Genomic DNA, 12,486 nt, shown 5'->3' on the forward strand with positions numbered 1-12,486 from the left:
GAATTCTCTATCCAAGAACAGAAAAATATACATGCATTTTCAAGTATACACAAAGATCTAATAATAATAAATTACATTCTAGTACAAATAAGTCTTAATAAAACAAGTCTCAATAAAGTTAAAAAGATTCAAGGCAAACAAAGTATGTTCTCTGACTAAAATAAAATTAAACTAGAACCAACAAAAAATTTTCTGGAAAATTTCAAAAAATATAAAAACTAAGCAACATATTTCTAAATAAGTCAGAGATTAAAAAAGGAAATCCAGGGGTGAAGTAAAAAAGTATTTTGAACAGAATGAAAATGAAAACAGTTATAGTTTGGATATGCTCCTGTTAATGCATGAATATTCAGAGGTGAAATGACTGGATTGTGAAATGACTGGACCTGTTCATCATAGTTTGAATGGACTCATTGGATAGTAACTATAGGCAGGTGGGGTATAATTGTAGAAGATGAGTCACTGGGGTATGTTCTGAAAGGGTGCGCCTTCCCTGGAGCCCCTCTCAGTTTCCTGACCCACCATTAGCTGAGCAGCTTTGCTTACTGAGCCCTTCTGACAAAGCATGCTGCCTCACTTGAGCCCAGAATGGACTGAGATCTCTGACACCCAAGCCTCAAATAAACTTTTCCCCTAAGTTATTCATGTCAGGTGTTTTGGTCACAGTGATAGCATAGCTAACTAAAACACACAGTATGATAAAATCTGTGAGATGCCACTAAAACAGAACTTGGGGAATAATTTATGCCATTGAACTCCTATATTAGAAAGGAAGAAAGTTCTCAATTATCTCAGCTTCCACCTTAAAAAAGTAGAAAATAAAGAGCAAATTAAACCTAAAGTAAGTAGGAGAAAAGAAACAATAAAGATCAGAGCAGAAATCAATGAAATAAAAACAAGCCAGATACCATGGAGTACACGGATAATCCCAGCAACTTCAGAGGCTAATGCAAAAGTATCACAAGTTCAAAGACAGCCTGGGCAATTTGACAAGACCTATCTCAAAATTTTTAAAAGAGGACTGGAGGAGACATTGGGTGGTTCAATTACCAGTATCACTTGCCACCCCTGCCAACCAAAAAGAAAGAAAGAGAATAGAAAAAATTAAACCAAAAGCTAGTTCTCTCAGAAGATAATCAAATTGATATAGCTCTTATCAGTGTAACTGGTTAAAAAAGAGAGAGAGAGAGAGAGGAGATACAAATTACAAATATACCAATATCATGAATAAGAAAGGTTATATCACTATATTTTAACATACTAAGAATAATAAAAGAATAATATGAACAATTTTTTGCCAATAAATTGACTTCAATGAAACAGATGAATTCCATTAAAGACAAACCACTAAAACTCAATAAAAAAATGCACAATCAGAAAAGCCCTATATCTATTACAGAAACTTGATCTGTGGCAAAACTTACAAATCTTCCCACAAGAAAACTCCAAGACCAGATGGCTTCACTGATGGATTCTATCAAATATTTAAAGAAATAATACTAATTCTAGACAAATTCTTATAAAATTTGAAAAGAAGGGAATACTTCCTACCTCATTCTATAAAACTAGAATTGTTCTGATATTTAAACCAGATAAAGACATTACAAGAAAACAACATTCTTATATGCCTCATGAACACATATACAAACATTTTAAACAAAATCTAACAATATTTGAAAAGGGTAATACTTCCTGACCAAGTGGCAAAGCTGGTTTCACACTGAAAAACTAGTAATGTAATTGACCACATCAACACACAGAAAAAAAGATTATTTCATTAGTTGCACAGAGTAGGATATAGTGGTGCACACTTGTAATCCCAGCTGTTCAAGAAGCTAAGACAGGACGACTGCTAAATTCAAGACCAGTCTTGGCAACTTGGACCTGTTTCAAAAAAGAGGGTGGAGGACAGAGGCAGAGGATGAGGCTCCATGGTAAAGTGCCCCTGGGCTCAATCCCCAGTATTTAAATAAATATTTAAAAATATAATATAAAAAGGGCTGGGATTATTAGCTCAGTGGTAGAGCATTCCTGAGTTCAATACCCAGTACTGGAAAACTTGTTTAAAGTTTCCACATTTGAAAAAATTCAATATACTTTCCTTAAAAAAAAAAATCAGCAAACTAAGAACAAGGGAGACCTACCTCAATCTGATAAAGGATATTTATTTTAAAAATCTATATGTAATATCACATTTATTAGTGAAAAAATAAATGTTATATGAATACATAACCAGTGAAACTCCACATCATGTACAACCACAAGAATAGGATCCTAATTAGAATAAGCTACACTCCATGTATTATGTAAAAAAACACTCATCATGTATACCTAAAAAGAACAAAAAAACAAAGAAGAATACATTTTCCTTAAGATCATCAACTAAACAAAATGTCCACTCTCACCATTTCTATTCAGTGGAAGTTCCAGTCAGTGTAATCAGGCAACAAAAAGAAATTAAAGTCATAAAGATTAGAAAGAAATAAAAAAAAACACCTTTATTTGCAGACAACATAATATTACATGCAAAAAAAAAATCCTACAGAATTAAAAAAAAAAATCAGCAACAAAATATGGTGGCTAGTAGTGGTAGAGCACTTGCCTAGCATGTGCAAGGTACTGGTTCCATCACCAGCACTGCAAAAAGAAAAAAGCAAAACAAAAAATCTACTAGAATTAAAGAGCAATTTTAGCAAGGTTGCAAGATACAAGGTCAATATAAAAAAATCTATTGCAAATCATAATGAAATACCACCTTATACTCCTTGGAATGACACTTTCAAAAAGACAAGTAAAATTGTTGACAAGGATGTGGAGCAGTTGAAAACCTCAAACATTGTTGGTGGGAATATAAAATGATGCAGCCATTCTGGAAAAGTTTGACAGTTACTCAAAATGTTAAACAGAGTTGCCACATGACTCAGTAATTCCACTCCTCCCTATATATTCAAGAGAATTAAAAGCGTATATTCACACCAAAAGTTGCATTAGAATGTTCAAAGCAACATTATTCATAATAGCTAAAAATACAAACAATCCAAATGTTAATCCAAAAGAATGGATTAACAAAATGTTATATCTATATAACATATAAGAGAATATTTGGCCATAAAAAGGAATAAAATACTGATACATTCTTATGACATGGGAGAATTTTGAAAACTGTATGTTAGAGAAACTTTGAAATATGTTTGTGCATAGATGTATAAATGAATGTTCATAGCTGTGGTATTTATCATAGCCAAACATCTAAATGCATAAACAAAATTGTTGTATTCATACACTGGAAGGCAATTCAGTAATAAAAGGCTACAAACTACTGGTATATGCAAAACATGGGTGAACTTCAAAACATTATGCCAAGTAAAAGAAAAAAGATTAAAAAGATGACATTTCATTTATGTGAAATTTTGAGAAAAGGTAAAGATTATAGTGACAGAAGCAGACCAATGGTTGCCTGGGGGTGGAACTGCAAAATGGCACAAAATAATTTTGGTGGATGATGGAAGTGCTCTAAAACTGTATTATAGTGATGGTTTCACAACTGTATATATTTACTACAACTCATCTAACTGTACTATTACAAGAGATAACTTTATGGGACATTAATTATGCCATAATAAAGTTTTTTAAAAATAAACTATATATTCACTTACCATTGTAGCCTTCAAGAACAGAATCAATAATAGGTCTTGCAGTTAAGTTATAAACATCAAGTTGTTTACTCTCTGGTCCAAAAACAGTATCAAAAGTAAATGTTTTTGGAGGTTCATTGGAAGAATCAGTCTTATGTACAGTGATAGTTCCCCTCATCTCATCCACACTGACAGCCTGTTTGTAACACATGGATTTTTCTCTCTCATTGAGGGGACGGCACCTAACAACGACCTTCACATTATCGCAGCTTTCCGGCTTCTCTGATTTATTGATCTGTGGAGACAATATTTACAAATAATGAAAAGAACATTTGCTTTTGCCATCAACCTATTAAATTTATAATTTAAAAAGGACTGTGCTGCCATCTCAGTGTTCTGCATATGTTAGGATTTCATAAGTCTTCATTAAATGCAATTAAAGATCTCATATATATATACAGCAAAAGCTTATTAAAAAGATATTAAGGGGCTGGAGTTGTGGCTCAGTGACACATGCGGTGCCCTGGGTTCAATCCTCAGAACCACATTAAAACAATAAATAAATAAAATAAAGGTATTGTGTCCAACTACAACTAATAAATATATATATATATATATATATATATATATATATATATATATATATTTTTTTTTTTTTTAAGATATTAAGTGGGGCTGGGATTGTAGCTCAGTGTTAGAACATTTGCCTGGCACTCATGAGGCACTGGGTTCAATCCTCAGCAACATGTAAAAATAAAATCATTGTGTGCATCCACAACTAAAAAAAGACTTCAAAAAAATATATTAAGCTATGGGGCTGGGCTGTTGGTAGAGTGCTTGCCTAGCATGTGTGAAACACTGGGTTTGATCCTCAGCACCACGCAAAAATAAAATAAAGGTACTGTGTCCATCTTTACTATTAAAAAAAAAAAATTTTAAGATATTAAACTAGGCCTGGTAGTATACACCTACAATCCAAGCAACTTGGGAGGCTGAGGCAAGAGGATTGTGATTCCAAGACACACCTCTGCAATTTATGGGGGTCCTAAGCAACTTAGTGAGATGAGACCTATTCAAAATAAAAAATAAAAAGGGTTGGGGACATTGCTCAGTTGTAACGTGCCTCTAGCTTTAATCCTCAGTACCAAAATAAATTTTAAAAAAAATTTTCTTTACAATGCAAAAGAGGGGATAGAAAAACTAATTTACTTCTATAGTAAGTGCAGAAAATGAACTAGTATATTATTGACTGTCTTTCTGCACAAAGTCCCTGACAGTTGGGAGCAGTGGCACTTGCCTATAATTCCAGCAGCTTGGGAGGCTGAGACAGGAGAATCTTGAATTCAAAGCCAGCCTCAGCAATTGTGAGGCACTAAGCAATTCAGAGCGACCCTGTCTCTAAATAAAATACAAAATATGGCTGGGGATGTGGCTCAGTGGTTGAGTGCCCCCGAGTTCAATCCCCAGTAACAAAAAAAAAAAAAAAAAAAAAAAAAAGTCCCTGACATTCTGAGTTTCCTGCTTATAAGAAAACACAAGGAGCATGGTTAATAAATTTAATTCAAGAATATAGTAGGGGGGGGGCAGGCCTGGGGTTGTGGCTCAGTGATAGAGCACTTGCCTCATATGCATGAGGCACTAAGTTCCATCCTCAGCATCACATAAAAATTAATAAATAAAATAAAGATATTGTGTCCATCTACAACTAAAAAAATATTTTAAAAAAAGAATATAGTCAGTCCTTAGTTCCCCTGACACATCTAGTTTTATTTTCTATAACACAATAGTAAAATTATTTTTAAAATATAGCTCCATGCATGGCTTATCTTCTCTATATAAGACAACAGGAAGTTAAGAGTGAAAAAAAAAAGTACAACAGCAGACAGAGAAACATGTCTTAGAATGACCTAAACTCAAGAAACTTGTATATCCAAAGTTTCAATTTTTGAAATTTTATAAATCAAAATACAATTCTATTACTGAAATGAAGCTTAACATTTCCATTGAACATAAACTTATCAAATTCCTGTTTTTGATACTCTTATAAACACTAAAAGAAACATGTAAAACATTGACTTTGAAATTGTCATTGACAAGTTAACAGATAATACCAATACAACACATTTCTCTCCATCTTTACCTTCATTACCACAATCTAGGTCCCCATCATCTACGCCCTTTACTCCTGTAGGATGTCGAATTAGATTGTCCCATAGTCTGTACTCCTGGCAGTCAGTATCAACACAGATCTAATCATGTTGACTCCTCTACTTTAAATTCTTCAATAGTTTCTCATAGATCTTAGGATAAAAATAAAAATTTTTAAGGTGTTCTGTAAGATCTGGCTGTTGCCCATGTCTACTTCTTCTCCAGGCTTATTTCACAAGATACTTCACCTGCTCTCAACTACATTCATTATGGTCTTCTCTAATCACCATGCTTCTCCTTTACCACTGGCTTTTCCTTGTGGTATGCCTTCTGCCTAGAACATTCCTTACTCCCCTCTTCATTTAGATAACATTTACTTATGTTTCAGAACTCAACTCAATATCCACTTAATCTGGAAACACTTCTTTAATTAGGTCAAATGCTTTTATAGGCTCTCAGAGCACCCTGCTCTCTTTTCCAAGGACAAAATTTTACTCTCTTCCTTATTTGATTAATGTCTTTCCCTCTGTCTACATCAGAAATGCAAATGAATAGTCAAGGGACTGAATTCAGCCCATAAATATCTTTTATCTCACAGTACTTTAAAATATTAGTTGGAAAAATTTCACAAGCACACAATTTCTAAAGTCTCTTAAAAAACAGTTGATCCATCTCTAATAAAAAATACATGATTTGATATCAATGTAGGCTAGCATTCCTACATGGTAACACTTTCCAATCACTAGTATACACTAGTTTCTACTTTATGCCACCCACTCACTTCATGCTTTAAGAATATGTATTATCTCTGTAAATTTAGTGTATGATTTTCACCTCTACCTAAGAAAGCAAGTCTTTTTTTTTTTCCAAATTCAAAAATGCGTCTGGTTTTGCTCAATACTGTATCTTCAGTGCTTAACATGTGGTTGATGCCCAACATTGACTGAATTAATAACTTGAAAACAATTAAAAAAAGATATAGAGTAATGAATGCTAGATGTCAAAACTATCCTTCGTCTCCTGTGTATCATCTTATTTCGCCCTAAAAGAAACCCCATGAAGAAAAGTTTCATTATGCAGGAACTAAGAACCCAGACAGATTAAATAATTATCCGAGGCCGTATAACCAATAAATAATTCTCCAAGGCTCAAGTTTTCTCCATGACCCTTTATTGGACTTAAAAAATATATATATTAAAAGAACGGTAACTATGTATATCCACCACATACACAACAAAGACACCTACAGGTTACATTCTGCACGGTAACTACAGCGCCACAAGAGGAATGACAGCTCAAACCTAGGAAAACGCAAGTCAGGGCCCTAAAACAGGGACTGGCAACCTTCGCCCGGCCACTTTCCGGGGCGTGCCTCCGCTGCGCAGACCCCACCTGGCGCGGAGCGTACGAACGACCCTCAGTGGCCGCCCCCAGACGCCCTACCCAGCGGGCCGGGCTGGGAGCCAGGACGCATCCTCTGGCACAGTACCTTTATGTCAAACAGCGCAGGCCCCATGGGATGCAGCAGGGACAAAGGCAACAGGGCCTGCTCCCGAGTGCTTCCACAAGAGGGCTGGACCCCCACGGGCCCTGGGCCCACCAGCCAGTTCCCTTAACGGCCGAGACCCACGGGGTCCGGCCCTGCCCCGCCCCACCCGGGCCTCCCGCCTGCTCCGCGCTTCTATGGCAACGGCCGCGCCCCCGAGCCAGGCCGCTGGGATGAGGAACCCTAGCGGCTGAGTGGCTCTCCTCACCGGCATCGTGGCCCACTCCCGTGCCCGGGAGACGTCCCCAACCGGGGTGTAGCCCAACGACACCGGGTCCGCAGGAGAGGCTGGCCAGAGTCTACTGAAACACCTCCTGGGCGCTCTCGAGACTGCGGCTTCTTCGACTAGAGTGTGCAGTGCGCAAGCGCACTCCAAGTTCGCCCCGCCCAATCCCAGATTTCGGGCTCCCTCTGCCTCTTGAACTACGCACGCGCGGAGGCGTTTCAAGTCCATCTCCTAGGACGCCAGACTGAGGCCGCGCCTGCGCAATGGTGCCAATCCCCTGCGCTGAAGAATCGGTTATCCCTGAGGAAGGATACCTGGCAGGTCCCGGCTGGAAGAAGGAGGCGCTCCTAGGTTGCAAGGCTCATTTATCTTCTGAGACTTATAATATCCCGAATATTGAAAACAACAATAGCATTTGTACATTGTCCCACCTGAAGAGCTAAAGACCTTACATAGTTACCTCGCTTGATTGCTAACTTGTTTATGACCTGTTTTACCATTGGGAGGTGAGCTTTCAAGAGTCAGTATTCCTAGGTTTATTTCCAGAACCTAACAATAAAACTTGGCACAGGATGGGATATCAATAAATATTTGTGAAAGAACCAATGATTTGTTCTTTTTCTGGTCCGAAACTCTCCTCTCCCTTGAGCATCAGTTTACTTGGATGTGTAACAAACATCTGGAGTTTAGCACAATCAAAAATGTAAATCCTCATCCCCTCTCCACTTGCCTCCCCGACTCTTTATCTTAAGCCCCTAAAAAAACAGATAAAATAAAATAAAAATAAAAATAAAAAAGGCTCCTCTGACTCATCTCAACAACTAGACAATTGCTCAGATTAAACTACGTCTCTTTCTCACACCCAATATCCAGTCTACTGGACCTATCTTCAAATTTAAGAACCAGAATATGACCACTTACCACCAACATCTTTCATGTGCATTATTACAACATCTCAGAACTAATTAATGTCCTTGATTGCATCCTTGACCTCTTTTAGTATACAGTCAAGCCTCCATATTTGTGAATTCTGCATCGTTGATTCAACCACCAGCAAATCAAAAGCATTTGGGAAAAAAATTCACATCTATACTGAACATATACATTTTCTGTCATTATTCCCTAAAAAGTATAGTATAACAATTCTTTACGTAGCATTTGCTTTGGACTAGGTATCTAGAGATGATTTAAAGTATATGGGTGTGTAGGCTATATGCGAATACTATGCTATTTTATATGAGACTCAAACATCCAAAGATTTTTATACAGACCCAATCACCCACAGATACAGAGGGATGACTATATTTTCAACACAGGAGCCAGAGTGATGGTGTTGAAATATGAATCAGATCTTTTCTCTCCTCCAAATCCTCCATTGATTTCTCATCTCACAGAGTAAAAACCACAAATCCTCCTCCACCTCCTACTGTTTTTATTCTTGCTTCTTCACCAGCCCCACCAGGCCTCCTTGAACATTCCAGGCATGCTTCTATCTTAGCATGCAAAGGCTGTGTGCTTGCAGCAGAAACTAATGAAAATAACTATAAAGCATTTTCTTACTGCCAGTGTAATGTTCTAAGTGCTTTATTTTCTTTTTTAATCACTTAAGCCACACAATAATCTTTCAAAATAGGTAGTATTTATTATCTTTATTTTACAAATAAAGAAAGTGAGGCACAAGGCCAATAAATAACTTTTCCAAGGTCACACATGTGGGCCATGATGAAGTCCAGCTTCAAACTTAAGCAGCCCAGAAGCTCTTCTCCTTGATACCTCACTTGCTTGCTCCCTCACCTCCTTTAGAAAGATTTTGTTCACAAGATACCTTCTCAGTGAGCCCTAACACGACCACCCTATTTAAAATTTCAAAACTTGGCCCCAGTTTTTCTTATTTCCCCTCTCGACTGTATAGTTCTCCATATTACTTACCATCATCTGATATTTTATATATACTGGTTATACATGCCAACTTCATTTTGTTTTCAGGCACTGGAGATCAAACCCAGCGCTCTGTACATGCTAAATGAGTTCTCCACCACTGAACCACATTCCCAGCACTTGAACATATGTTTTTATTTCCCTCGGGTATGTATACCTAGAATTTTTGCATCATTTCATAACTTTAATGTTTATAACATTTTGAAGAACTTCCAAGTTGTTTTCTACAGTAGTTGCACCATTTTAAATTCCCATCAGCAATGTATCAGGTTTTCAATTCTCTATACACTCACCAACACTGTGTAAAATAGTATCTCATTTTGGTTTTAAATTTTTCATTTCCCAGGTGACTAATGGTGTTCAGCATTTTTTCATGTATTTATTGACCATTTATAAAACGTTTTTGGAAAAATATCTGTTCAAATCCTTTACCCATTTTATTTGTCTTTTCATTGAATTCTTTATATATATTCTGAGTGCAAATCTCTTTTCTGATATATGATATACAAATATTTTCCCCATTCTGTGGGTTGTCGTTTTACTTTACGATGATGTCCTTTGAGGTGCAAAAGTTTTCAATTTTGATCAAGTTCAATTTCTATACATTTTCTTTTGTCCTTGTGATTTTGTTGCAAATTTAAGAAACCATTCCCTAACCCAAGCTTGTGAAGATTTTCTCTCCTCTGGGTTTTCCATTTTTAGCTCTTACATTCAGGTCTATGATCTATCTCAAAGTAGTTTTTTGTTTGTTTGTTTGTTTGTTTAATTGTTTGTTTCATTTTGTTTGTGGCACTGGGGAATCAAATTCATAGGCTTGCACATGCTAGGCAAGTGCTTTACTATTGAGCTACAGCCCCAGCCCTCGACTTACTGTTGTATATTGATAGACATGGGGATCTAACTTCATTCTTCTGCATGGTTCTCTTCCAGCTATCCCAGCACAGTTTGCTGAAAAGAATATTCTTTTCCCTACTGAACTGGCACTTCTGTTGAAAACCAATTAATCATTCCTAAACTCTTGGATCTAGTTCACTGACCTATACATCTGTCCAAATGCCAGTACCACACTGTCTAGAGGAATGTAGCTGAGTTTTTAAATCACATAGTGTGATTCTCCAACTTTGCTCTTCTTTTTCAAGATTGTTTTGACCATTTGATTCAGGGATTTACCTTGCATCTCCAAAGGAATTTTAGGAATACATTTGTCAATTTCTGCAAATAGGCAACTGAAAATTGAACGGTGATTCTGTTGAATCCATATATCAAGAAGTTTCGCCGAAAACAATTTAAGTCTTCCAATGCATGAACACAGAGTGTCTTTCCCTTTAGTTATGGAAAAAATATATATAATGTTCCACTTAATTTTAGCAATGTTTTCTAGTTTTCAATGTACAGAATTTGCATTTTTATTACATTTACTTCTAAATATTTTATTTATTTTTATGCTGTTGTAAATGGAATTTTTAAAAATTTCATTTTCAGATTATTCTCTGGTAATGTACAGAAATCAAATTGACTTTTTTTTTCTTTTGGTACCAGGGGTTGAACCCAAGGTGCTTAAACACTGAGCAACATACCCAGCCCCCACCCCTTTTTTTTCAAACAGGATCTTGCTAAATTGCTTAGGGCCTCATTAAATTGCTGAGCTGTCTTTGAACTTGTGTTCCTCTTGCCTCAGCTTCCTGAGCCACTGGGATCACAGGTGTATAGTACACCTGGCTCAAACTGACTTTTTAAATATATTGATCTTATGCTTTGCAACTTTCCCACCTTCTTTATTCTTCTAATAGTAGTTTGTGTGTGTATTCTATCCTTAAGATTTTCTATGTACAAAATCATATTATCCAAAAGTAGTGTTTGTTTTACTTCTGTTTAGTCTAGATCCAAACCTTTTCTTTCTTTTTATGATCTAATTGCCTCCTATACAATGTTAAACAGAAGTAATGAGAATAGACATCCTTGTCTTTTTCCTGATTTTAGTTGGGAAGCATTTGGTCACTGTTAGGCATGATGTTAGCAGTAGGTTTTTCATAGATGCTTTTTATCAAGTTAGAGAAGTTCCTAATTTGTGGAGTGTGTTTATTATGAAAGAGCATTGGATTTTGTCAAATGCTTTTTCTGGTTCTATTGTGATGCTTGTGCATCTCAGTTGTCCTTTATCAGATAGGTGTACATGTGTGCAGGCATGTGTGCATGTGCGTGCGCGCGTGCACACACACACACAGGCACACATTTTGGGATATTAAACCAAGCTTGTAGTTTTTGTTTTTAGAAGAATCTTTTATTCATTCATTTAGTAATTGGTTATAGTATCAGGGTGATCCTGGCCTCATAGAATAATCTGAGGGTAGGGAGCAGGTTCTTTTTAGAAGGGCACCAATCCTACCATGACAGCTCTACCCTTATGACCTCATCAGACTCTAATTACCTCTCTGTATATGTATATTTGTATATTTTTTATATTTGTATATATGTATATTTTTAAGCCTCATGTCCATATACTATAAAATTGGAGATTAGGGTTTAATTTTATGAATTTTAAAGGGACACAAACTTCCAGTTAATAATACAATTCCTATAGACAATACAACTGTTTAATCTACTTACAGTTAATATTATTATTAATACCATTCAATTTAAGTCTTCTATTTTGCTTTTTGTTTTCTGTAATGTCATGTCTTTTTTGCTCTGCTATTCATTTTTCACTTAGTTAATATTGTCTAGTTTAACCTTTGAATTCTTCCATGGTTATTTTACTGTATTTTTTAGTTATTTTTATTAGTGGTTGCTCTAGAGCTTTATATATATGTATATAAATATATATATATACATATACATATATATGTATATATCATGAACAACTTCAGATTTATTCTAATTTATACTTCAGTGATATATCTTTTAAATGGTCTAAAGAAGCTGAGAGGAGAGCTAAGCTTAAATTATAGTTTGTTACATTAACCTTCTTATTTACTATTTTTATTTCTCTTCAT

General features: G+C 35.9%; 1 protein-coding gene across 2 annotated transcripts in view; it reads right to left on the reverse strand.

The window, feature by feature from the left end:
- The window catches only part of Kif3a (kinesin family member 3A), a 46,738-nt gene extending 39,078 nt beyond the window's left edge, over nucleotides 1-7,660 (reverse strand). The window contains exons 1-2 of one of the 2 annotated variants that reach the window (XM_076856450.2): nucleotides 7,538-7,660; nucleotides 3,657-3,930 (exon numbers count right to left, since the gene is read on the reverse strand). In XM_076856450.2, coding sequence (XP_076712565.1) covers nucleotides 3,657-3,930; nucleotides 7,538-7,543 — 280 coding nt within the window. In that variant the 5' untranslated portion in view covers nucleotides 7,544-7,660. The remainder of the gene's footprint in view (nucleotides 1-3,656; nucleotides 3,931-7,537) is intronic. The other variant, XM_076856451.2, reaches the window with a different exon arrangement.
- Nucleotides 7,661-12,486: the final 4,826 nt, after the last annotated feature.

This window comes from Callospermophilus lateralis, chromosome 5 (assembly GCF_048772815.1).
Source record: "Callospermophilus lateralis isolate mCalLat2 chromosome 5, mCalLat2.hap1, whole genome shotgun sequence".
Taxonomy (NCBI): Eukaryota; Metazoa; Chordata; class Mammalia; order Rodentia; family Sciuridae; genus Callospermophilus; species Callospermophilus lateralis.